A 27,710-nucleotide genomic window follows, 5' to 3' on the forward strand; every position below is an offset into this window, starting at 1 on the left:
AGATATGCCAGTGAACTAATAACCCATGGATTATTAGTTCACTGAGATATGCTCTATGCATTCCTCGTTGGTTCGTAGACATAGAAGAACGTTCCATGCATAGAACAATAATATTTAACCTCAAAATATACATAGCGAAAGTGTAAAGAAATTTGACTTTAATTTTTGTTAAATATATCGTTAGAATGGGAAAAAGGAAAACTGGTTTCCGCAAAGGAATGCATAAATTTAAAAAACAAGTATAAAGAAAAAGAATCCATTGGAAATATTTATTATTTTATTATTTTGATTTCAGGCTTTAAACCCTGATGAAAGGAAACCTTATAACGATATTATCAAAGAAAATGACAAATTCGTTACATATTACAAGGTATGTATCATAAAGCATTGTCAGCGACTTTATTTTCCTTATTGAGCTCTATTTTAGACTCAGAAAGTGTGCAAAGATGAGGAGTTCGATACATTCATAGAATATATGAAAACTGACTTGCCAGCAACATTCAGGATAACAGGATCTAAAGGGGAAGCGAAAAAAATGTTAGAAATTGTTCAGGGGCAGTTTATAAAAAGTTGTACAGAACAGAATGGTCCAGATCAAAAGCCTCTGGAAATATTTCCATTACCCTGGTAATGTATTATCAGCATAAACAATTCAATTATTAATGCCTAGATTTTAGGTATCCCGACAAGCTTGCCTGGCAAATGGAGTTGACTAGAAAAGATATCAGAAGATGTGAAACCTATTATAAACTTCATAACTTTTTAATTTCTGAAACTGAGCATGGTACTATTTCTAGACAAGAAACTGTTAGTATGATTCCTCCCCTAGTTTTGGATGTTCAGCCACACCACAAGGTAACTTGAATCATTGTAATCAAAATATAAAAAAATGAAGTAAATATAATATAAAAATATTCATAAAATGAAAGCTTAAAACAATGCTCATTTGTCTATCACTCTTGAATTATTATCCAATATATTCAAGAGCAGTTTTTGTAAGAATAAAGATGAATTGAGACTGGGCTTCAAAGCGAGTGGTTTTTAAGATTTTAGATATGTGTGCAGCTCCTGGCTCTAAGACAGCACAATTATTAGAGCTATTACATGCTAAAGATGATCCTATTCCACAAGGATATGTAGTAGCAAATGATGTGGATAATAAGAGGTGTTATATGCTAGTTCATCAAGCTAAAAGGCTGAATTCTCCATGTGTTGCTGTTATAAATCATGATAGTGCTGTTTTGCCAAATATGCTTGAATCACTGCCTGATGGATCGACACAACAGGTAAGATATATAATAGTTTTTATAATAATAAGCTATAAGTAGATGCAATTTTTGGAAATAGTCCTGATTAAATCTAGGCTTCTTAGACCTGCATTTTCAATACAAGTGTTTTTATAACCTTTGGATTTATTTTCCACAGGTTTTATTTGATAGGATTCTATGTGATGTACCCTGTTCAGGTGATGGAACCTTGAGAAAAAATCCAGATATTTGGTTAAAGTGGACCCCAGCAAATGCTTTGAATCTTCATGGGTAATTTTTCCATCACTTATTTTGTTAGAAAAATTGGATATTACAATTTTCTCAAGTTCAAATATATGTTTTTGTTTGTTTCAGAATTCAGTATAGAATTCTCAAAAGGGGCGTTGAGCTTCTGAAAACTGGTGGAAGGATTGTGTATTCGACATGTTCTATAAATCCTATTGAGAATGAGTCAGTTATCCATAGGCTTTTGGCAGAAGCAAATGGTTCCGTGAAACTTGTTGATCCTAAGGATATGTTACCTGGATTGAAATATTCTCAAGGTAAGTGCCTTATGAATTTATTTTAATTTAGAATTATCCCTTGCCCCTGCCTTATATTTCGGAAAAAAATTCACGAAATCCGTTTCAGAAAACGTAGTCTTTTATTGTCGTTGTCTTTTATTGTGTGTGTAATCATTTGTTATCCCGCTACAAGTGGCAATTTCGTAGCTATAGAGTTCAATTTCTGCAGGATTATGGAAATACAGGGTGTTAGGAAACCTATTTTTTATTTTGGTATAAATAAAATAATTGTTGTGGACATGCAATAGTTTGCAATTGATTTTGATCAGAATGGATTTTTTTGGTGTTTTAATTAGAGATCTTATCCACCTTAGAGATAGATCTACTCTTAATCTTGCTCAATTCAATGACTTTCTTATTAAATGTGGTATTATACATATACCTTTTTGCAGGAATGGAAAAATGGCTGGTTGGTAGTAGGAATTTGGAATTTTATGAATCTTTTGATGAAGTTGACGAGAAATGGAGGACAACAATTAGGCCCCAGATGTTTCCACCCAAAGAGGAAGACTTACCTAAATATAATTTGAATCGATGGTGAGTGTTATAGATTCACAGATTGTTATTGCGTGTTGATTGTACAGTCAAACCTGCTAGATCTCCATACTGCATTATAGCCCACTTTATTCTATCCACTTTGATACAAGAATTTGTTTAAAAAGTGTCTACTTAATCTGAAATCTCATTCTTCCAAGAAAGGTGTGTTGCTAATAGAATAAATAAAATTCCAGTCATGTTTATATGTCTCCACTTCGCTAACACTACATTGGTGCTATAATAATCGCTCACAATTTAGCTTCTGTTATGCCTTGTTTCAGTGTTCGAATTTTGCCTCATCAACAGAATACTGGCGCATTCTTCGTTGCCGTTCTCGAGAAAATTGCTCCGTTGAATGTGAAAGAGCGGTCTCCGAAAGTTGAACAGAAACCGCAAGAAGAGAGCCAAGATGACAATAAAAGGAGTATAAACGAAGATAAATTACCAGAAAATCAAAGGAAAAGACGTAGGAAAGATGGATATAGGGAAGATCCCTTCGTTTTCTTCAATGACGATGAGAAAGTTTGGGACGATATAAAAACCTTTTATCAGATTGATCCATCTTTTGATTCGAAATGTTTATTAACAAGATGTCATGTTGGGAAGAAGAAAAATATTTATTTGACGTCCAATGGTGTAAGGGATTTGGTATTACAAAACCAGGGTAGTATTAAGTTCATCAACACTGGAGTGAAGGCATTTGTTCGATGTGATAACAAGAATATGAAATGTGCCTTTAGGTAAGATTATTTTCACATTTACCATAAATTGAGATTTATAATTTGATAATCATTATAGAATAGCAAATGATGGTCTGGAGAGTATATATCCCTTCATTGGAGAAGATCGGAAAGTCGATATTCCAAGGGAAGATCTGATAACACTTCTCATGAATAATGACCCAATGAATTCACCTCCTATACACACTTTATCTGAAAGCATTCAAAAGCAGGTGGCTGATTTGAGTGAGTGATTTTACTTTGTAATTTTTTCTCTGTTCAGATTTGAGATTGATATTTTGTTTTAGGTCCTGGAAGCTGCGTCTTGGTATACACTGAAAATAAAGATGAGGCCAAAGAACCTTTCGTTCTTCATTTAAGTGGATGGAGGGGTACCACTTCATTACGGTGTTATACAACGCAACACAGTACAGTTCATCTTCTCAGACTGTTGGGAGGCGACATTTCCAAATATGGTTAGTACTATTCATTTCAGTTTCTGGTTTAATCATGGATTTTCATCAAGAACATCAACGTATGATTTTTCTTATTTATTGTTTGATGTCAATATATAGAGTTTCATGAAAAATTTTGTTCTATTCACATCACCAAATGTTTCTTTCAGATATCAACAAATTTAAAAAACCAGAAATGAATGAACAGGAAGACAAGGAAGATGAGGAGGAGGTAGTGGAGAAAAATGATGATACCACAGAATAAATATTCCTGAAAGTGAGTTTACTTAAAATTGTGCATACTGTTACAACCATTTCTTGATTTGTAAATAAAATTTATCCCAACATTTCATGTGTAAAAGTAGTAAAACTAACAACAACTAAACAATTTATAAATTGAAATAGAAACTTAGTTATAAATTGAAGAATATCTAAACAGAAAAATCATCAACATGTGATAAAAAGTAACCTTCATAACAATATTGTTCTAAGTAGTTTGACACTCTATCTAATTATTCTAACTTTTGAAGATTGCACAGATTTAACAATATTGAGACCTAGTTTCTGCATCAAAAATGTATTTTAAGCTCAACCTGGACGAATTGAAAGACTAATGGCTTGTTTCACAAAACTTGTTCGTGCTATTAACCACATTATTGACAGATCCATATCGATTTCAATGGAATATGCAGTTTTGAATACCTAAATATCAGTTAATCCAATTCTATCGAATGAAAATGCTTAATTGAACAAGTGTCGATAAACCCACCATTAATCGCCAAAAATCTTGGATGCACACTTGGGACGGTAAAAAATAGAGCTCACTTCTCTCATTCATTTTTAATTTGCAAGATCAAAGAAGCTCAAATTCATTCAAAAAAGATTCTGAAAAATTGTTTTCCATTGGATCACTTTTTAACTTCGCCTAATATTATTCAAAAGTTTTTTTTGATCATTTAAAATCACGCACTAAATTTGTATTTTTACTTGCTTGGGAATTTGGTGTTTAGTCGGTTTGTTATTGTTCGGACAAGGATGATCACCCATGAGATGTTTTTTCCAACAAAATTCTTCATCTTCTAAATTTGCGTGACACAGGGGGCATCTTGTGTGGCCAGGTGTAAGTTCTGAAAAACTTAATCGTTAGTTTTGTTCATCGAATATTATTCCATTTCATTTCATTTTCTTTTTCTGCTATCTTTTCACTCACCTTTGCAGCAAGTATTGTGTAATTCTATGTCTTTCATTTTCACAGCCTCCGAACATTGAGGGCATTGGGTGTAGTATTCCCTCTGTTCACATTCAAGTATCAGATGCTCAATGAGGGAGGATACTTCCACAACTTGGCTGCACTCTTTGCATCTCACCAACATTGGACAGGTTCTCCAATAATGGGAATTCATGGAATTGCTTACCGCCAAAATGCTCCTTTCAGGTTGGTTGCAAAAAATACATTTTCTGCAAAACATACACTTTTTATACTGTGGATAATAATCTGTAAGAATACCAGGAATAAATGTTATCAACTCAAATAATTTTGTATTCAGTAGATCATTTGGCTCAGTTAGATATAATCTTTAACATGAAAAAGTGCATGATTTTGAATCATCTCCTGGAAAAATTCCAGAGAGTGAAGAAGCTTATTGTTCACCGCTTAAGATTGAAAAACTTGGTTCTAAGTGGGAGCGAGCTAACCAATAGGTAATGATTTGAATTTTTTTTGTGTTATAGGAAATGTATGAAAAAAACTCGAATCTTTCATAACAATTAGTTACGGGGATTAAAAACAAGGTGGTGAGAAGAGGTTTAATCTCTTACTTTTCATCCCTTAATGAATCATTGCTTGGACTCGATATCCCACTGGCAGAACCCGAACTCTGTTTTTCGTTTTCATTGTGATTTCCATTTGTTTGCTGAGTAATATTTCCGCCACTGATACTTTTCGATAGAGTGAATCCTTTAACGTGCTGGTGGTCATATGTGAATAAATTAGCCATTGTATGTATATTTGAGGCACTGGGGTATTTGTTCAATTCTCGTTGGGTTTCTTCGTTGGTAAATTCAGGACTGAAACATTGGTTTGTGTTTGTGAGGTTGGGCATTTTGCTCTTTTCCAACAGGAGGTCCTTTTTACGCTGAAAAATTCAAAGGAGAAAGGAAGTCATTAAGCCCTTAAGCCAGGTGTCATGAGGACCATATTTGCTATAGTCACATAGTATCAGGACATCCGTATTTTGACGTATCCTGAACAAACCGTTATTTTGTCGTCAAGCGGTATTGGAGCTTGATTAAAGACGACTCCGCAGTGTGAACATTTCTTACCTGTAAATCAATCTTGTCGAACTCGTGGAACAACTGTCGATAGAGGAGATTCCGCCTAGTGATGTCATCATCAGGCGGTAGCTGCTTCCTCACCATTCTTGGATTGACTTTGTACACTAGGACTAGTATTCTTTCGGCAACTTTCCTTACCGATTCTGCTGGATGGTGAAGGCCGCTCGTTCCAAACTCGGATAGGGTTCTACAAGTTAATCCACTGTAATTGAGAGGACCTTTATTCATTTCATACAAGTGGAAGGTTGTGGGTTCTACTACTGAATTTTGGTCGCGTTTTCGGCGAATATTACGGGTTGAGTCAGGATAACATCGAATTCAAATTACCCGATCATTTTTAGTATCTCGTAAAAGGAATCCTTTAATGTTAGGCGTTGAAAGTACGAAAACTATTTTGAAGTAGTATCCTTTTTTATAGAGGGAAAATAACGCGTTATGTAACATTTTCATTGCTTCCGCATACAAAATTTATTATAAAGTTAAATTAAGGGCAGTTTCTTTGTTTTATAATTCTGTATACAGGGTGAGTCTTTGACTTGCACAATTATTCAAAAGATTCATGAGGTGAAAAGCGGAGCAGAATTGGAAAAAATGGTAAAAGGAAAAAGTGTTACTTTTGGTCTCAGAAATCCTTTGCTGAAATATAAGTACAAGTCGAAGACTCACCATGTACAGGCTGGGAAAAATTCGTTGTCTACTGACAGGATCTCGAGAACTATAGCAGCTAGAAGAAAATGGATGACACATTTCCGAGCTCTTTTTCTGAGAAACAAAGAATGGTGAAAACCGCAGCCTCCTACGATACTTCGTTTTTGGGTTTGTCAATTTCCTAAAGTTTTCATAACTTTTTTGTCTTTGAAGTTACAAATCTGAAACTTGAACTTTCTACAGGCACTTTTTTACGTAGAATTCACTGATGAGCTCAAAATTTTTCATTTCGAATCATTAAGTGAACTATATTTTTTTTAAATGCAAACTTTTATTGAATTTGTTATTTTTGAATCGGAAAAAATATTTTGTCAGTAGATTCTACGTATGAAAGTGTCTAAGAAGGTTCAAGTTTTAGATCTGTAACTTCAAAGACAAAAAAGTTATGAGAACTTCGGAATCGTCATTATCTCAATTTTTGTTTATAACTCGAAATCTAAAAATGATAGGCTGATTCTGTTTTCAGATTTGGATTATTCATGAAAAAAGAGCTGTCATCATGTGTCATCCGTTTTCTTCTAGCTGCTATAGTTCTCGAGATCCTCTCAGTAGACAAATGAATTTTGCCACCCTTTATACTATATGAAATTGAACACCCAATATTAACGAATTCATTAAAAAGAATTTCTTGGAACATATTTGTTTAAGTCAGTTATTCAACCATATCTACAGACAGAGTGGTATTTGTGTTATCGTGTGTTCTCAAAAAAAATTAGTATGCGATAATTTTGTTTTCTAGCTTCAATCGTAATTTCAATAAAAAATTAATGTTTCCTTTTTTTCCTACGGTTGGATTTTTCTCAAATTTTGATTGATTACTCATTTAACATTAAGGCACATTTGTTGTAATCAAATCGTTAATACTGGGTGTCTCTTTTCTGTGCGACTTAGTACATATATGTGAATTTTTTCACTATAACGAAAGAAAACAAATAACCGAGAATAAATTTCACGAATCAGATCAAATTCCACCCTCCAACTTTGAATTGGGACTCCTATTTTTTTTTTAATTTAGATGAATTTATCGTGATAAGCTCATCTACTGAACTAACCTCTGCTTCTCTGTAGAGATGCCATGACTCAGGATGAGCTGCTCAACCATTTCCGCTCTACTTAGCGCTAACCTAGGATGAGTGCTGCTATTTAAGGTTCTACTCAAATGGACGGGAATAATGTGTAGATCTCTAAAATTGAAAAGGACTAAAATGAACGATAACAATTTTGATTCTATTGTATCATGCGGGAACGGAAAGGTTATCATGTTTGATTCAACTGACTATAATATGATTGAAGAATATCAATGAAAATGATTTTTTGAATAAACGTATCGGGAATGAGGGATGGCATGCTCATCAAAAGTTAAAGATATTGAATTAAGATGATACGGAACATATGCATTTACTGAAAGTTTCGATATCCTTAACTTTTGACTAGCAGTTTATTTTCGTATCAACAATGCTATATTTAACACACTCGGGAGTATGAATGGTCAAATACAAAATGACCGTATGCTCTCTCAGTATGAGCTAAACTACGGGTATAATTAAAATTGAATAATGCTAAAGCTTATGAACGAAAAACAGTAATGGATTCGTATATTATTCAATACGTACCTTACACTCTTACAATCGGCCATTGTTAAAATTGTATGTACAGCCATATGATGTATTCGAGCACTGGAGTCCCCAGATTTTGTCAATAATTCTGGCAGTAATTTGTCAACGCTTCTTTCGACCTCAGCAGAAGAAACCCTTGAAAATTTCAACATGATACCGATTTACCTATTACAAAAAAGCAATCCGAATTTTGAAATCGTATCGAGATCTTTTAGAAGAAAATAACCGAGAATCTATATAATGCTCTAGTTACTCTACCAAATTTCACTTCATATTTGAATATATGCTGCATTTCCAATCCAAAAGCAAAAATGGAGTTACTAGAGATAATGAAACAACAGTGTAGGTGACCGAAAAATTGTCAATTTTCCATACTTTCGATATATATGAGTGCTTGCCACTGGGGTGCCAGAAGGAGTAGTGACCCCTTTTGGAATTTATCATTTTAATTACAGATAAACCTCCAAGATTTTGATAACACAATGTGTTAGTTAGTCGCGTGTCGATAAAAGAAAGACATGCAAGAATGTTCTTTATGTCAATATTTTTACCTGGATGGCACAAACTGAACAAAAAACAGCCTTATCACTTCATTCGATAGACTATAGACGGAAAAGACTTTATCCCTGAGTGCTCGGTGCAACAAAAATATGGCCGCTCTTGCCGTTTTGTTTGCCGTGTGCATCTTCGTGCTGTCATAGGAAAGGAGCTCCTCCTTCAACTTATGCAGGCCATCTTCTTTATCACAGTAATGTTTAGAATATATTTTTTCGACTATATCGTTGCCGAATACTAAAATTGGCAAGGACGCTTGCTTTTTTTCCCTCTCAGTCAATTTAGACGAAGATTTGATATCTGGTTCTAACTGGCATTCCCTTAGGAACTCGTTGGTGTGACTACTGAAAAGAAATTGAGGAAGGAATAACTTTTCACTCTCACGGGGAATTACTCACTGCCTCAAAGCTGGAAGAGGCTTCTCCTCGTACATTTCGTAGGTAGTTTTACCGATGGAACCAGCAGATTTGTTCCTTCTCCTAAAAGAGCCCTTATTTTGAAAATTCGTAGGGCTTCCGGTGTTTGGGGAACCCCATTTGGGGCTCAGCTGTCGTGCCCTATGTAGGGGAGACATATTAGAATGGGTGCTGATTAGAGGGGAAGGGGATCTTTTGCCCTCTGGTAATTTGAGGGAGGTTGGAGACGAGGCTATTGTAGTAGGTTCATCGTTTTTTGGGCAAACCTGAAAATGAGGAACAAATTCAATTCACTTGAACAGTACCGGGTGAAAAAAAGAAGTTGGATCTATACAGGGTGACAATTTAAAAACTTTCCAGTCCAATTATGTCGCGACAAGGATGATTTCAGGTCAATTTCTATTCGTAGGAGGAGATATTTTGAGCAGAATTGTAAGCCGAAATCTCCTCAACCCTAGATGTAGGAGCTATCACCCCTAAATTCTCAATAGGGAATAGGGGGTGAGCTATACCTCAAATGAAAGATCACTTGACCCTCTACATGAAAACTATGGTTTGCAAATTTTTATCGAGTTTTTGAAGTTACAGGGGCTGACAATTTGAAAACTTGCCAGGCCAATTATGTCCCTCCTTTTAAAATTTGACATGTTCCGGCTTTTTCTTTCAAAACATCCTTGTCGAGACATAATTGGCCTGGCAAGGTTTCAAATTGTCACCTCCTGTAACTACTTCAAGGAATCAATAAAAATTTGCTAACCATAGTATTCATGTGGAAGGACAAGTGATCTTTCAGTTAAGGTGAATCTCACCCCCTATTCCCTCTTAAGAATTTACGGGTGATAGACCTTACACCTAGGGTTGAGGAGATTTCGGCTTACAATTCTGCTCAAAATATGTCCCCCTACGAATAGAAATTGACCAGTTGCGACATTTTCTCTGAAATTATCCTTGTCGTGACTGGCAAGTTTTCAAATTGTCACCTTGTATTCTTAAGTTAGAAGATCTTGTTAAGGATGCAGTTAGAAATGGTCATAGTGCTAATGTGGTTCATCTTAGATGTCTCTGTCTGGAGCAAACGACCTTATTTCTTCCTTATTCAATAGATAATCCAAATATCATTCTCACCCCATTTGTTTCCATGAGCTGATCCAAATGAATCTCCCTATAGGCGTTACTCCTGAACTCTTCTATTTGATTTTTCTTGTGCCTCGCCTTCTCATAGTCTTCCTGCTCGATAGCGTGTCTCTTCTCCAATTCGTATTTCCCCAACTTCTCCCCCGCTTCCCTAAGCGCCTCCATGGCTTCCTTTAATTTCCTAGCGTATTCAAATCTCTCGTCTAAAAAAACAGGAAGTTTAACAACGGTGACGGTAGATTATTTTTCACACTTACTCATCACAGCTAAATGTTTCTTGACCTCCATCTCCTTTATTATTTTGGCAACTTCTGAATCCACGTACATTTCAAAGGCTAAATCGTCATATGGAGACATGTAATCGGGATCGTCGAAAATATTTTGTGATACTTCTCCATCCCGTCCAGTATTTTCTATTCCTAGTATGTTAACTGCGATTAGACTGACCTGAAACAAAACGAAAAGGACTCTTGAAATTGGAATGTTTTTGTGTGCAATGATGATATGCTACCAAAATAAAGTGATTCGACAACTTTTTATTATTTTCTTTGGGGTTGTGTCAACATTATTATATAAAAACACACAATTCATTCCTGGACTGAGGTGTTTAGTAAAAGGGGGTTTCTTTCAGTAGATAATGTTTCCCATGTTCGAATTTCATAACATATATTTCAATTATCTGCCTATCCACACAATTTTTGGAGATCAATGCGTTTTATTCATTGCAAAACGCGCCAAATTCGAAAAGTTTGGTGTTATACTTCATGTTCAATGCCTTACTTGATTGTTGTTGTTGTGCGAATTTTGATGATTTTTGCCTAGTCTTACTTTGACGAAAGTCGCATCGGAAGCAGGCACATTTGCACTCTTCAACTCTCTGCTTTTAAACCCTGTACTTTGATTATCAGAAAGCGTGATATAACCTAAGTAATCCCATCTAATATCCAAAACGTTATCATTGTTCACCGTACTAATTTCTTCATTACTCGAATACAGCTCGACTCTTGATGCTGAAAAAGATAATTACATCAAATTATGGTCATCAGAATTAGTGTTTTCATTTACGGATCAAATACTGATGAGTTAAAAGTTGAATTTTTCTCAAAGAACAACGTTTCGCCAATTGCAGTATGATTTCTTGAGGGTAGCTGCAGTTTTTTTCCGACTGCCATCCCTTCACAGTTGACCCATGTGTGTTTAATTCTGATGAGCGGTATTTACAATCTTCACCTGAAAATGAATAAAATTTCGGAGATTTCATTGGAGAGAAAAAATATATAGATCTTACTAGTTGCGTATATTACGGAAAATTCTATTTTTCTTGGCATTTCTCATATGATTCTCATTATTGGACGTGTGATTCAATAATGAGCTTGCTTCAATTGCTATATATTTCGTGTATCGCTTCTTTAACCTTGCCCTGAAAGATACATTGTGAAAATATTGATTTTCCTATTTTCATTCTATCGCTAGCGCACTTGCGCATTTCGTGCATCTAGGGAAATGCCGCCAAATGTCGGTGCACGAAAAGCTTGAATGGATTTTCGGTTATTTATTCATAGAGAACTCTTCGAATGAAGATTTAATTTATTTTTTGCACTCCCAGAACCAATCTTCAATAAAGTGTGACTTTTGCTCATTAGGAACCTTAGATGAAATTGATTTATACTATTTTCCGTCAAATTAGGAGAAAATTTTCCGCTAAACTTCACAATTTTCGAAGTAATACATATTTCGAGTTTGGTGGGACTAGCATGAATATTCTCGAAATATGTAAATATTTTTATATCTTATTCCATTCTTTTCATTTTCAACTCTTAAAATGAGCTTATCAGAGACAGAGCTGGAATTATATTTTTGGTCGAGTCACCCCCTTCAGTCGTTTTTTTTTTTCGACTTCACATAATATCTCGTAAAAAGTTAATCGTGAAAATTTCAGATAAATCTTTTTTTTTCGAAGCCAAAGTTTTGAAAATTGAATATAATGAACAAGTTTCTCTCAATTTTCGTATTTTCAATTTGGAATTTGTCTATGCATTGTAATATGCAGACATTAATGTGATTTTTATTCATTTGCTGTACTGATGTATTGTCCCATTGTATGTTCCAACACATTTTATTTATAAGTGTTATTAATTGAAAAATCTTGTAATCATTTTAGAGCCCTGAAGAAGATTTTAGAATAAAATCGAAACATGTCGGCAATGGTCTGAGAAGTGGTTTTTATTCCAACAACCTGACCTTCAACCCTGTTAAGCGAATTGGTTATAATGAACAAGTTATTCTTATTTCATACTTAGAAATGGCTTTCAAAACAAGCCTTCAATTGTGTGGTGTACCATAAAGAACCTACCTTTGTTTCTGCTGATCCTAATTTCTCAAAGCTATGCTTATTCATTAACTGAAACCCCATTAGTTTTGAATATTACCCAATACCATTTCATTTACTTTCTTCCAAAAATGCATTCTATATACAACATTTATTTCAACATAAAATATTACATGAAAATTAAAAAAAAAAGAAAAATTCGATTGTTTCTATCAAAAATTGCATCCTGGTTAGACTTTTCACTGTCTCGTATAAAAATTCTAAAAAAATCAAATTAAAAAAAAGATCGAAATTGAACACAATCACAATAATGATATTATTTAAGTCTATAAATACACAAAAATGAAGTACATCAATACAGGGTATCATTAACAAATGTATAAGCATGTTATCAAAAATGATGGGGGAGTCTCTTTTTAACATTATCGGTAATATTATTATTATTCTTTGGTTATATTAGTCCTAGTCCACTGTTTTATGCTTCGAATGTTGTCAAGTTGAATATACAATGACATGAACATTTCTCGAAAATTATGGTAATTGTTGTGCTCTGGAGAACAGTTTTTCATTACATATGAGATTATTTGTATATTTGGTTTATTTGTTTCAAACAATGAGATATAATCTTTATATAGGGTGTAAATGAATAGTTGTGAAAAAATTTAAGGGATGATTCCTTGTCAAAAACTAGTGGAGGCCTTTCAAATGATTTTTTTGAGCAGCCCCTGCTTTGATATACAGTCTAAAGATGGCATCTGAAAAGTCAACCTCCTTAAGTTTTTATGCAACTATTCAGAATTTACACCGTGTATATCATGAAAACAAACAGTAATAATTCGTCATAGATGATAGTTATCAAATGAAAAAGCGTTTTAAAAACTTACAATATCGGAAAAGCATTTGAAATAATGGAAACCATTTATAGAAATAGATGGTAGGGTAACCAAACCTGAAATAGTTGTTATAATTCAGCGAGTACGAAATAAAATAATCAGTTCTTTTCTGAGAATGGGTCACCTAGCCTAGAAAATGGACCACCTTCAAATGAATATAGTTTATATAGTCATTGTCTATAAGCTTTTTTGCATAATCATTCCAAACTTTTTCTTGACAATTGATTGGTCGTTTCGTCCATGTAAGTACCATTAGTTATTTGTGCTCCAAGTGATCGTACATATTATTGTTTGCGATAGTGTCTTCAAATGGCAGAGATTCGTAAGCGTGTTCTTCTGAATTCAAATTGTTCGTTCTTGGTTTTCTTGACGTTTTGCTTCTTCTGAAGAACCTGAAACGATTCATTAGCTTCAATATATCTCAGAAATATTCCCATACAATACATTAGTCAAAATCCTAACACAATCTTAAGTTAAAAACTATCTAATAAGCTATAATCTGATGGCAACATCGAAAACGACAACGTTCACCTGAGATACCTACCAAACTATCAAAAATCCTATCACGATGAGCACGATTATAACTATTATGACTATGATGAACAAGTGAGGTCCTGATGAAGCAGATTGGGGTGGTTGAATTTCTGTATGTGGTGGAGTGGTTAACTTCTCGCGGTATACATTCATATGCGTTGAATTCTTGTAAACATTCTCCACCAAGAACGTTATACAATACTCTGTAGCTGCTTTCAGAGGTTTTCCGGACGGATCTGTTTTTCCAACAGTTAATTTCTTAGTTTCTTCTGAAATCTGAAAGAAATGGTCATTAGATGTGAAGGGAGGTTGCCTCAAAAATTTGAAAGAGTAGTGGTTAGATATCTTGACGTGTATACAGGTTGTTTTATAGTTGAATGTACATAGCTTGACCCACTTTTTTGGACTAGCCATTGAGTTGAAGTGGTTGAAATTCGAACCGAGATTTATACGCCGAAGAACTTTGTTTACCTTCACGATCTGTGAAATCCAAGTTTCCCCATTTTCGATGCACAAATTGTCTGCCAGCTTCTCTTGTTCCGCTATTTTCTCATCGATTTCTTTGCTCTCGTCAAAATCTTGCACGATGACGGTGATGGTAGTCGACAATCGTCGATCTGTTGGTTTGAGCTCGAATTCAACAGAGTCCTCGAGAGTTTTCACCAAGGTGGGAGTTTGATCGATTTGATCACCGAGGTCTGCAGTTTGGACGACAGTTAGAGTGGTGAACTGACTTTGATATTGCTCGTTCAATGATCGAATATAAAGGTTATACTTCTTGCTGTATGGAATTTTCCTTATCTGGAATGTTCAACGAGAACGTTATGAAGATATAAATGGCTATGGTGTTACGAGTCCTTACCTGATAAGTGTACCTTGGAGAATAATTTTTGTCGCTTATCTTCATTTCTTCATTGAACGATTCATTACTACCTGTTAGATCGGTACTATTCAGAACAATATTGAAACCCTGGATGGTACCATTCTGGTCGTATGGATGAAGCCAACTTATATTCAAATTGCAAAACTCGAATGTTACTGAGCAATCTACTATTCTGTAAGTAATATTGGTTGGTTGTCCAGGAACTGAAAGAAACATTACCTTATTGAAAGAGGAGATCGTATTTTTACAGTATTGGTAATTCAGACGTATACCATTGGTCAAGACAATTGCGAAAATTGTGAAGGGATAGTTCCTTGTCAAAAAATAGTGTGGCTCTAGCAGATTATTAGAATTTCCTAGCTCATATAACTGTAAATGTATTTCGTCAATTCTTTCCCTTTTCCATGCAGGTGGGAGTTTTGTGTCTAGGATAAGGTCAAGTAAGATTTAGCATCTAACCTTCCCCGGTTGAATGGTCTTTCTGTTGGCACCCTGAATGATAGTGTGTGGCTAGTTCGATTCACATTGTAACATTCGTTGATATTCAAATCGAAGGGTAGCATGCGTCTGAATCTTTCTTATCACAATCAATTAAACACACAACTCACCTCTTTCTTCTGTGTAAGCTTCAGTAATAGATTCTTTGCCAAACGTGTGAGATCCTTCGTTCTTCAGACTTATCTTCAATACCTGCCTCTGGTTAGGAATCATATTCTCAATATTCAAACAATATTTTCCGACGAAGAGTTTGCAAGGAGTTACAGGCAGTAACAACGTTTTGCACTTCTTCAGGGTAAGAGGATTGCATCTCGTCACGTGCACTTCTACAGGGTGTCCCGTGGATTGATCTGGTAAATTGTATCTTAGGGAGATAGTGGATGTGGAGGTTGCATATACCTCGAGGTTCTTGGGTGGAGGTGCCACTGAAATGAAGGGAAAATGTGGTGATTAAATATGTAGAGAATGTCCATTTTCGCTTTCGGAACTCAAATTAAATGAGTTGCTAATGCTTTACACAAGATGGTTTTCCACGTGAAACATATGTCGCTTGACATCAATTCAATATTGTGGTAGGTTTACACTTTTTTCAGTTATAATATCTCATTAAACGTTATAGTTGGGGAGCCCAAGAGGAATATTCGGGATTTACTCGAGCGTGTCAGATTAATATAAGGAGAGTACATCTACCAAAAATTAGACATTCGAAATTGTCTAGGACGGCCTGTGAGAATAGTAAAAAAATCATTGTACATACTCAAGTGGGTCAGATTAAGATATATGTGGTTAATTATATGTTGAAAAGTATATATTCTCTTAACCTGACATTTTAAGCGTGACGAAAATGTGTGGGTGGGCGCCAAACTTGCAAAAAAAAGTGTACATGTACGTTCTTGAGCGCGGTGGATTTTTTCTTAATTTGAAGCTAATGATTCATTAATAACGGAAAAAATATAATCTGACAGTTTCAGCTCGCCGAAACAATAAAAATTGGCCATAAAGGTCATAAAAACCAGTTTTTTTGAATTATCTGCTCTCCTGGGCTTCAAAATTCATTGAAAAAATTTGTAGAGAATAACATTTTCTACAAATTTATTTGTAGAGAATAACATTTTCTACAAATTTTGTCTGAAGCAATTTTTCTACGTTTGAACGTTTTTGAGATATATGGCGATGAATTTACAATTTCTACATTGATTTTGGCCTTTCACATGCTCATCGCCCTCTAGCTCAAAAACGGATAAGGGTATGAAAAATTGCTTCAGACAAAAGTTGTATGAATTTTATTATCCACAACTTTCGTTATGAATACAGAAACGGTTAGTGGTGCAGGAAGAGAGATATTAAAAAAAAATCCTTGTTATCATCTTGAAACAGTCAGATTAAGAAAACCCCCCTGATTAGTGTCAGATTAATAGGTCAAGACGTCTGCAGCACCGAGATTAACCATCTGTATGAAAATCTGACACGCTCGAGTATGTACAGGGTGGGCAAATTTCGATGTTTTAGCACTACAGCTTTTAAACCAGAGGAGATAGACAAAATCTGATACCCCATTCTCGTTCTCTTTTTCTGGGAAACTTACAATAGTAGTAGTGATTTTTGGCCACTTTCTTTTGTTTTCGAGTTATAAGCAAAAATTGGAAAAATGGCGATATCGAAATGAATTTATATCTCCGCTAATACTGATGATAGAGCTCTGAAATTGAATCATTATACAGGCACTTTTTTACGTAGAATCCAGTGGCGTGCCCCCCTTTTTAGCGGGATTTTTAATTACGAAGCTATGACCCAAAGTTATGTTTTTTTAAATGGGAACATTAGGTTTCTGTGCAATTTTTTGAAAGCTTAATTTTTACTGATTTCAAAAATATATAACATTATATGGTTTTTATCAATATAAATAATAGAAAATGGTCAAAAACACTTTTTCCCAATATTTCTATGGTTTCAACTTTTGACGAGCACAGAGAAATGGAGTTTCCTATAAAAAAAGCAGTCTCCTTCCGGCAATGTCATTATTTCTATGCTCGTTACCAATTTTCACAAAATTTGAATCAAGATATATTTCATAAATTTTCATAATAATGAAAATACTTATAGAAGGAGACAGTATGGTAATCATACGATGCTATATTTTTCTATGCTCATCAAAAGTTGAAACAGAAATATTGAGAAAAGAGGTTTTTGATCATTTGCTATTATTTATGTTGATACAAACCATATGATGTTATATATTTTTGAAATCAGTAAAATTAAGCTTTCAGAAAATTGCACAGAAAACTATTGTTCCCATTTAAAAAAACATAACTTTGGGTCATAGCTTCGTAATTAAAAATCCTGATAAAAAGGCGAGCACGCCACTGGATTCTACGTAAAAAAGTGCCTGTATAATGTTTCAATTTTAGAGCTCTATCATCATTATTAGCGGAGATATAAATTTATTTCGCTATCGCCATTTTTCCAATTTTTGCTTATAACTCGAAAACAAAAGAAAATGGCCAAAAATGTCTACTACTATTGTTAGTTTCTCAGAAAAAGAGAACGAGAATGGGGTATCAGATTTTGTGTATCACCTCTGGTTTAAAAACTGTAGTGCTAAAACATCGAAATTTGCCCACCCTGTAACGATTTTTTTTGCATTTTCAAAGGACCGCTGTGACCTTGCGTCGACTGACGAATTTTTAGTCTCTTGAAAAGTAGCTTCCTTTGGATCCAATTAACATCCTCTTAAAGTCTAACACGTTCGAAATTTTTTTTTACCATTTTCAACTTCTCTTCAACCGTACGGCCAGCCCCACCACGTAAATTGTCAGATTAACATGAATTTATTATCAGAGACACGTAGGGCATATACAGTATCTTATTCTGACACGCTCGAGTATGTATACCTGACGATTTTTTTTACATCTTTGAGAACCTGCAACCCCACCGCTGAAAGTGCATACATCATAGAATTTTTTTTTCTTTCTACCATCTAATCTTTAAAATGCACTAGGTCTTCACGACGTCCCGATTTGACTTCGTCGGATCCCCAACTACTATTTTATAACAAAGGGTGATCGAAATGTAAATTTAAAATGAAATACACTGCTCAAAAATTGTGGATCTACGCAAATGATCCATATGTAAAAACAAGGGCGGATTTAGGGGGGGGGAGGGCACGGGGGTACGTGCCCCCCGAGACGGACGGATCTTTCTATACATACTTTCTCATTCATTCACATTTCTCACAGAAACTGTTGATTTTTTTGCTCGTCTGCCCGTTGTGCCCCCCCCCAGAAAGAAATCCTGGATCCGCCCTTGGGTAAAAATATTTTATAAATGAAATGAAAAAAGGATATTGTATTTGTACTGATGTATTAAGTCATCAATCACCCTTGAAGAGGTAGAATCTTCTTCTATGCGGGTTAAAGAGCCCAACAATATCCTCAATTTTCGAGCATTATGTATGTTCTTTCCTTCACTAAATTAACAAGAAGATATCTGAGTACACTCACGTCCAGGTTTCGTTCTGAAAAACATTGTTGTCGCCAGATTCCCGTTCTTCTTTACAGATTTGGCAACACCTCTGGAAGTGGCAATGACCAAAGTGTAATCGGTATAAGGTCGTAGGCCAGTCAAAACTCTCGAAGTCTCGCTCTGGGGTCCGAAATCCGTCGCTTTTTTAGTTTTTTCGTCAGTCAACTCCAGCGTGTAAATTATACGACCGCGTATATCCTCGCAGTCCACCTCATTCCACGACACTCTGGCTGTGGTCTCCGTGACATCTTCCACTCGTACACTTTTAGGCAACTCCTCCAAACCGATGTAGGATGATTCTTTGGTGCTCACCGTTACAAACTTTTTCTCAAGATGCAGCATCGAGGAAAATGACACGTTGTAAGTGGTGTAAGGGACTAGATCTTTCAACGAGAGAACGTTGGATTTGGTGACCATGAAACCGTTCGATTTTGCCCTTTTCGTTGGTAGTGGATGGTCTGTGCAGATGTCGTTAGCCTGGAAATTATTCGATTAGAGCCGCAGGGCACATTATATTGGCTAAAAATGAATAAATGCTTAAGCTATTCGAATACTGCCAAATAAATTATTTTTGTGGGAAGTTTCACCCAAAAAGTGTTGCTGAAAGTCATCGTATTTTGAAAGAGAGTTCATGCTGAATATTTTAACAGAGCAAACACGTAGTCAAAACTTTCAAGAATTGTCTGAATCGTTTGTAATTTACTTATCAAGGGTTTGAAAAGCACGTAAGATATCTATGATCTGCTTTCTGATATCTTGTTATTTCGAAAAAAGAGATCACGGAGTTTAGATGATGTTCTCTCCAAGTCTTATAGTTGATGCTTTCAGTTTTCAGTGACTCCAGTGAGCGTCGAATTTGGGACACCGTGTACAGGGTGGGCAAAATTCGTTGTCTACTGAGGGGATCTCGAGAACTATAAGAGTTAGAAGAAACCGGATGTTACATTTTCTAGCTATTTTTCGGAGAAACAAAGAATGGTAAAAACCGTAGCCTCCTACGATTCTTCGTTTTTGAGTTATTAGAAAAAAAAAAATGAAATTTCGACGATTTCGAAAAGTTCTCATAACTTTTTTGTCTTTGAAGTTACAGATCAAAAACTTAAACCTTCTACAGACACTTTTTCACTTAGAATCCGCTGTCGAGCTCAAAATATTTTTTCATTTCGAATCATTAGGCGAATTTTCGTTATTTTAAGTACAAACTTTAATTGAATTCGTTATTTTTGAGTTGGAAAACAAATCTTTTGTCAGTAGATGCTACGTAAAAAATTGATTGCAGAAGGTTCAGGTTTCAGATCTGTAACTGTAGGACAAAAATATGAGAGAATTTTTCGAAATCGTCAAAATCTCAATTTTTGCTAATAACTCAAAAACGAGGAATCGTAGGAGACTACGGTTTTCACCATTCTTTATTTTTCTCAAAAAGAACTAGAAAAGTGTCATCCGTTTTTTTGTAGCTCTTACAGTTCACGAGATTCCCTCAGTAGACCTTGAATTTTGCCCACCCTGTACATTTAGGTAACTAACGAAACAAAATATGAATAAGTACACCTTCCCTTGAAAGTGCATGATCAATCAAATGCTATTGTTTGTCTACTAAAAGCTTATTCCTCCTGTATAAATAATCTCACTTTAAATGAATATTCTTCCACATTTCTGAGGGACCTATTACCTGTTTACCTGATAACTTATGAAATAATCCAATCCATCTTTAGTTTCCCTGTTCCACGTGAGATTGATGGATTTGGAATCACTTTCGCTCTCTATAGCTGGAAATTCTGAAAAAAATTAAATTGAATTAATTTCAATTGGTAAATATATAACTCGGTTACACAAAAAAATTTTTCAATAAAAGTAAAGGTCACTCAGGGGACTAGCGGTGAAGATTGCAACTACTCAATTTACCTTCGATGCTATCAAGTATCTTTTTTGTAGGCCTCAAGTTGGGTTTTTCCAATATTTGACACGATACTTCTGTATCCCCTTGTTTCAAGTCTTGGAGTGACTGCAGACTGTTAATTTTAACCTCTAAAAAAGTATTGGATTCATAATCCGATCAAATCCGATTTTATGACAATAACTCACCGTTCTTATGACACACCCTAATATCATCGATAGCCCAAAATCCATTTTTTCGTTCAACCTTATCTTTGTATGACGTTTGTATGAAAAGGCTAACATAATCCGATGCCACATTTTCCTTACTCAGTCTGATGAGAGACCATTCTCCACTCTAAAAATATTTTGAATATATAAACATGCAAAAAACCATCTTCAGTGTAACCATACCTTCCTCAATTCCTTCTGATCAATAACAGTCTTGGTACCGTTTTGAATCATAAAAAACATGGTGGTGCAATTATCACAAGAGCTAACGTATAGATTCACACAAAGATCATTTGAGTTGAGCTTGAGGCTTGGACCTAATCTAGATATTTGGGAGGTTCTTGTGTAGAAGAATTCATCTAGAATTTAAAGTTGAATCTGAAAACAGCTGTATGGGTATACTTAAAGGGGGCATAACCAATATGAGTAGTTTTAAAGGGGACTTAGATCACAACCGTTTTTCCGAAATCATCTTAAATTATATACAAGATGAGTCTTTGACTTGTACATATATTATAACAGTAGATTCAAGATGCTTGGGTTCAAAAGAAGCACTTTGCCATCTGTTAAAATATACGTACCCGTACCACTCAAAAACTCACCCTGTAGATCTAGATGTATTAGATTCTAGATAATATACATTATTTTGTAAACATTTTTCATTCTCTTCTTGTTCTTCTATTCATATAATTTTTCGAATCTCTCAATATAATGCAAAGTAGAAAAATTTGGGATCTGTGAAATGTTTCTTACTTTGGTGAATTTTCCACAAAGATGGTCCTTTGCTCTTGAAGAAGAGATAGGCTGGCTTCAAAGGATAATCATCTTTCTTCTCGATAAGGGTCCGATTGAGATTCATATCTTTCAGTTTTAGCTGTTTGTCACCATCCATACCAATTTCGAAGTTCCTCCATTCGTCTCTTGAAATAATATTGGAGAAAGCCTGGAATACAATATTACACAGTATACAGTACATAGTGTTTTAAATTGCACTTTTTTATGTGAGAAAATATACAGCGTGTCCTCAATTTAAGATATTACGTCATCGATCATTTTTGAAAGGGTTATCCTAATTTTTTTATGAATATTTGTTAAGGATACATCAAGATCATCAAGAAATTCGGAAATAATAAAAAAATTAAAAATGATGGGTATACAGATTGGACTTGTTTCGGTACCTTGTAAGATTCCAAAACTTGGCCATTAGCTATATCGTTTTCCGACATGGTCGTTCGTTTGCTGGTCTGAATCTCCTTCGTTGTTATGTTGAAATGATAACAAGAATACTGCTTAGGATTCCATCCTTCACATACTAGAAGCTCTATTTCTTCCGATGCTCTGACGGAGAACCCCAACTTGAAAATTTTTGGTATCTCAATTTTTTCTTTGAAATCTTTTGTTGAGTTTGACACATAGTATATTGGAAAATCTGAAAAAACAATAAATTATATCACGTATTTATCCAACTTCATATAGTCTTGGATGGGTAATAAAAAGTTTCAATAAAAAATGTAACTTCGTGAACTGCTTACTATGAACTATACAGGGTGTAAATGAATGATTTACATTTTTATTTATTCAAAGGGTGATTCCTAGTCAAAAGATAGTGTGGATCTTCCAAATCATATTTTTTAGCAGAGCCTGATTAGATAGAGCTATTTTGCATACCGGCGTTAAACCCATTTTTTATTAATTTAAACGTATCAAGAATTATTCTTGGCGCATAAACAAATTGGTTCTAGGATGCACTATCAAATGTGGTCAGAATACAAATAATTTCCATTAACCTTCTTGAACAGTTGTTCATGAATTCCTCTGGCAGTTTCAATTCAATAGAAGTAGATATTTATTTCTCTATTTGATTAGCATATACGTATGCGTGTCCTGAATTTTGCCCACAGAACACTAATATAATATTTTGCCGACGCATATTGGTTGAAATCTTCAGCTGTAAATATTTCAGCTTTCGTTCAGCTATAAGTGATTTCAGTTGTTTACCAAAGAACTTGATCGTTCATAAATTTCGCGCTTTCCAATTGAAATAAGAGTTATTAATAGCAATGAACACAAGAGGAACTGTGCATCTGCGATGGCATTTAAAATACAGGATATAATGAAAGTAAAGGATGATTACTCAACTGCTTCCAAAATACAATCTTCGAATTGAAGATATATTGCTATCCGAAAACGAAACTTGATCCACATTGCTCAGTGATTTCATGCGAAAACGCAAAGGAAGCGACTTATTTATATGATGATACGATAGTATACTATCATACCACTGTGAGACAATTTGAATAGTTATAGTTTGTCATAAAAATTACAAAACGGGCAATACGAAAAGTTTCGTATGCTACTTGAAAACGTTTATTAGAGTTTCTTCTGAAATTTCGATTTATAATTTTTGGCATTTCCACACGTCCAGAGCATCATTTTCGTTTGATGAGTATTCGTGGATTTTTCGTCTGTAAAATGAAATTTAAAAGCAATATTTTGGGATATTCAATAACTAAAAATTTATCAAAATGTATTGATTACCTTGCCACCTCTCATCGGAGATAAAATCGAATCTTCTGGTTGTATTGGTATCTATTTCCCAGTTCTTCATGGCCCACACTTTGGAACAATGTTCATTGTTTGAGAACTTGCAGTTATAGTCGTTTTTGATCGTTGGTAGATAATAGTGTTCTGAAAAAGGATTACTGTTGATTATTTTCAATGGCTCCGAATCTATACATTGTATGCAAAAGGAAAATGAATAAGTGTTGAAAAAAACAGCAATTACCCAGATAGAGGATGTCTCGCCCGTAGAAAAGACATTGAAGAACGATTAAATATAATGTATAGCTTACTAATACACCTACATTATCTATTCAATATTCATTGTCGTAGTCTGACAATTGTGGTTAAAAATAGGTATTATTTTCACTAACATCCTCGAAATAAATATTTAACTAATTTAGTGGGGAAATTCTACTAAACTGCAGTACAGGGACCCTTTAATATTCAAAGTTTTCAATATAATCTAGGATGAATTAAATATTCTGCAACATATGGTTCAAAGACAATGGCATGAATTGCGTTTTATCTCCGCAATTGCTTAAAATGAATATTTATTTCTAATTTTAGATTAGTGAGAAATTTTTTGGATACCTTTGTGCTGCTACATACTCCTTATCGTTAAATATTAGTTCAGAATTTAGTTATCATACTGATGTGAGCTTTTGTTTAAGTTTTACCAGAAAACCATTACTCATATCTATATCTGAAAAATTCTGATTCTACATAACTTATTGCAAAAATAAGTTCTTCAGTAGTATCCTACTATGGTATAATAATATATAAAAAGAAATAAAAACCTTTAAATCCATGATAAAACTTATGTTAGATGTTTCATTACGGATAACCTGCCTGAATAGAAGAGGAATGGACAAAATGAAGACTCTACCTGGTGGAGTTTATAGGCTTAAAAAAAGTTCCTTCTGTTACAAACATTTGGAAAGGTTTAATATCTGGTGGGGCCTCCTGCAGCAGCTATTCGTAGTGCTCTTACTTTATTCGGAATTATGTCAATGAAGTTATCAATGAAATTTTCAGGAATGTTTTATCAAATGTCCGTCAAAACATTGGAGAGCTCCTTTAATGACTGCGGTGGGTCAGGTAAGCTGTGACATGGCAGACTAGACATGATCTCTGTCACTGGTATTAGCCGATCTTGTGCGACGGTTGTAGCTGTGCTCTTCCACCCCAAGAGTGTATATGCAGCCCTTTCATTTGTACTATAGCGATTCCACGCTCTACTAACTACACTTTGCGAAACCCAGAGGCGGTGAGCAACTTTTTGTTGATTTGAGCCTTCATTCAACCACCACGACAGTTGGACAGCTTCGAAAAGCGTGTTGAACGCGTGACAATTAATCCACACTTTTTGAGTTGCAATAGCCCATTATCGCACATACGGACTGCAAAAAAATATCATACATCTTCAGGTTTCTCGTCATTTGTTTAATTAAGCCATTATGTCCATATTTTGTGCCTTTGTGTGTGTAATATGCAAACATACGTCTCTCCACATTCATGTACAGCAATACTGGATATTTTCTTCAAGTTTTCTCTCGAATATCCACTTCAATTTTTGAGCAGCACAGTTTTCGCTTTCTACTCAAATGAAACCTTTTTGACTTAACCTTGCAACTCTTATTTGTCGAGAAAAAAATAAACTTTCATTATTTTGATGGAACCTCTACCTTCTGTCCTTATTATATACATATTTCAGTTTTACATACGATAATTGAAAGTTGTCTTAATTTTAATCGAATGGCCCCGAGTAACTCAATCCAAATTATTTTTATACTTTTATTCACAAAGCCGATAAAGGACTTGGTGCAGTCGAATATTTGCCTTATTGGTTTCAACCCAAGGTTTGTGATGATTCATAAGGATAGGTTTTTAAATGCAGATTCAGGAAGAGTTTTGAGTATGCATGGTTAGTAAAGAGACAAGGTAAGTGTCGATAAATAAGTGGTGCAGAATATCATTTGGTCAGTTGCAGCAGTAGACCAGCACGTTTACATTTTCCAATCAGAGCCAATAAAACGTTAAAGGATAATGAGATCAATAATGGACTAAAGCGAAAGTAAGTAAACAATTGAATTGACTATAAAGCAAAGTAGCTTTTATGTGTTCATATAATAAAAATGATGACGCAGATTATCTTGGATCATCCCTTCTTTCAGCAGGAGCTGTACTCTGTACTGACAGGAACTGTAAGCATAATTCTAACTGTTGGGTAAACATTTCGATATACATGTTTCTAATTTATTGTCTGAAATGATTAATTGCTCTCAAAAAATTGTTTGGCATGATGATTCGTATGTTGAAAGTTGAAATTTTCAACATACTTCGTAGCACTGTTTCTACCATGCCGAAGTTTATTGCTCTCAACTCATTAGAATGTCCCAAAAGTTTTTTTTTCAAATAATTGATGTCGTAAGTAATCCCAAATGATTCGACACTTTATTCAATTTCGGAATTTAAGATTTAAAGTAGGAAGAAGACGCAACAATGTATTGAATCAAAATTAATACAGTTCATGAGACTGGGATTTGTGTGATTTTTGTCATAGAACCTTTCTAAATTGTGTCAGGGCAGTGCCTGATGTATTGATCTTCAACTCTATATCTATCAAAAATTGAGCATCAGCAGGTCGCATACTATCTTCGAAAAGAACAATGGGAAGAATAACCAAAATTCTTGCTAAATTTTTGCGAAGCCCCCTGAAGTTCGAGACTGATGTCTTCTGCAGAACAGCATGGAAGTATCAAAGCAGTGACTTAGATTAAGCTTGCTTAGATTCTAAAGATCCACGCAAGTAAATCTATCAACAGGTTGGTCTTACCTTCTTTAGGCAATACTCCATCCCTTGTCAAGGGGTAAGTCCACCCAATACCTTCATATCGGTCCTCTCCCTCCCCAACACAGATGGGGAATAACCTCTGCCCCTCCTTCCTCACTATGTAAGTCAGCTGGGTGCCACCAACGTTGTCTCTCGCAAAAATCAGTGCAAACATAAGCAAACACAGAACCAACATTTTCACCCTTCTAAAACAAAGAAAAACCGGCAAATTCTAGCATAATCACACATGGAGTTCAGCTCACTCAGCACTCTCTGGGTAATGACCCGCACCGAATATTTTTTATGACCCCTCGGGATGAGATAATGATTAGATTGTTTACATTGGCATTGATAAAGCTCGAGATGTTTATAAAGCGAAGAAATTGTGATCAATTCTGGTAGTTATATAACGAGAACCAATTGCCGCCGCTACTCACTTCTGCTGCACCAATTCAGAGAACGTTTTCATTTACGAAAGCTTGCACATTCATTTTATTGATAAGTTGACTTCGTTTGTTGGTCGTTTTATTATTAGCGCAGAGAGCCTTGGATGTGTCCCATTGTTCGGTTGAAATCCACACCACGTAAGACCACTGGGGATCCGAACCATACGTTCCACTTCTCCGATTTTAGTGAATTTGCATCTACAGGTTGTTCCCCCTTCGCGATGGGTTCCGAAGGTACCCGCGGTTGAACCCATGTTGACCTCCAATGCGTTTTATTATTGGAAGCTCTTCATGGTGGGAGTCGCAAAATCATTTCGCTTAACGAAAATAGAGTATGTGTAATAGGTGACATAATTAACGAAACGGGAGTTTGATGATATAATTGTAATATATAGCGGACTGTATAAACAAAGAATTCGAAAGAGCAGTGGCGTAACAAACAAATGTGGGACACCCATTGCGCATTTTCAATTAGGTAAAGTCATGCAGTAAAATGTATTCTATAACCATTTCAGTGGACCGAGGATCACTGAAATTGAACATCACTTGAAAATTTGGGTCGGTGTTTATGAACGAATGAGTCAATATTTCATTTGGTCAATTCCGATGAACGCACCCTTGTTTGGAGGGTAGGAGGTGGAAGATATTCCCACAACTCCTTCACAACTCCTTTTGGAGTTGTTTTGCAGAACGCTGGTATGATCAGCCAAAGACAACGCGATATGATAAATGAACCAATTTTCCACTTTCGGCAGCTTTTGGTGAAAATTTCATTTTAATTGACGATAATATCCGTCGT

The 27,710-nt window shown here is 35.0% G+C and overlaps 3 protein-coding genes across 4 annotated transcripts; 1 reads left to right on the plus strand and 2 right to left on the minus strand.

Annotated features, from left to right (window-relative positions):
- Positions 1–83: 83 nt before the first annotated feature.
- LOC123306450 (tRNA (cytosine(34)-C(5))-methyltransferase) lies at positions 84–5,074 on the plus strand. The gene is made up of 13 exons (XM_044888456.1): positions 84–239; positions 296–370; positions 428–627; positions 678–855; positions 1,047–1,286; positions 1,426–1,538; positions 1,623–1,810; positions 2,224–2,368; positions 2,650–3,108; positions 3,167–3,333; positions 3,396–3,563; positions 3,713–3,819; positions 4,798–5,074. The coding sequence occupies exons 1-12, from the start codon at positions 186–188 to the stop codon at positions 3,805–3,807; spliced, it is 2,082 nt and encodes a 693-aa protein (XP_044744391.1). The 5' UTR covers positions 84–185; the 3' UTR covers positions 3,808–3,819; positions 4,798–5,074.
- On the minus strand, positions 4,268–12,796 carry LOC123306452 (centrosomal protein of 104 kDa). Its single transcript, XM_044888457.1, is given in 13 exon segments — positions 4,268–4,669; positions 4,753–5,000; positions 5,361–5,677; positions 5,865–6,078; positions 7,637–7,768; positions 8,198–8,335; positions 8,752–9,437; positions 10,297–10,508; positions 10,563–10,752; positions 11,086–11,315; positions 11,371–11,535; positions 11,594–11,725; positions 12,659–12,796. Coding segments are annotated over 12 exon segments (2,730 nt in total). The 5' UTR covers positions 11,634–11,725; positions 12,659–12,796; the 3' UTR covers positions 4,268–4,511.
- LOC123306449 lies at positions 12,767–27,104 on the minus strand. Of its 2 annotated transcripts, none has more exons than XM_044888454.1 (15): positions 26,903–27,104; positions 26,469–26,671; positions 23,609–23,758; positions 22,249–22,499; positions 21,824–22,013; positions 21,254–21,429; positions 21,050–21,197; positions 20,870–20,992; positions 20,645–20,742; positions 18,943–19,441; positions 15,553–15,867; positions 14,924–15,147; positions 14,533–14,862; positions 14,072–14,337; positions 12,767–13,919 (listed from the first exon to the last, which is right to left on the minus strand). In XM_044888454.1, the coding sequence occupies exons 1-15, from the start codon at positions 26,932–26,934 to the stop codon at positions 13,784–13,786; spliced, it is 3,141 nt and encodes a 1,046-aa protein (XP_044744389.1). In that variant the 5' UTR covers positions 26,935–27,104; the 3' UTR covers positions 12,767–13,783. The 2 variants fall into 2 exon arrangements, with proteins under 2 accessions (XP_044744389.1, XP_044744390.1); XM_044888455.1 differs by having other exon boundaries at positions 26,729–27,084.
- Positions 27,105–27,710: the final 606 nt, after the last annotated feature.

The sequence above is a fragment of the Coccinella septempunctata genome, chromosome 2, assembly GCF_907165205.1.
Source record: "Coccinella septempunctata chromosome 2, icCocSept1.1, whole genome shotgun sequence".
Taxonomy (NCBI): Eukaryota; Metazoa; Arthropoda; class Insecta; order Coleoptera; family Coccinellidae; genus Coccinella; species Coccinella septempunctata.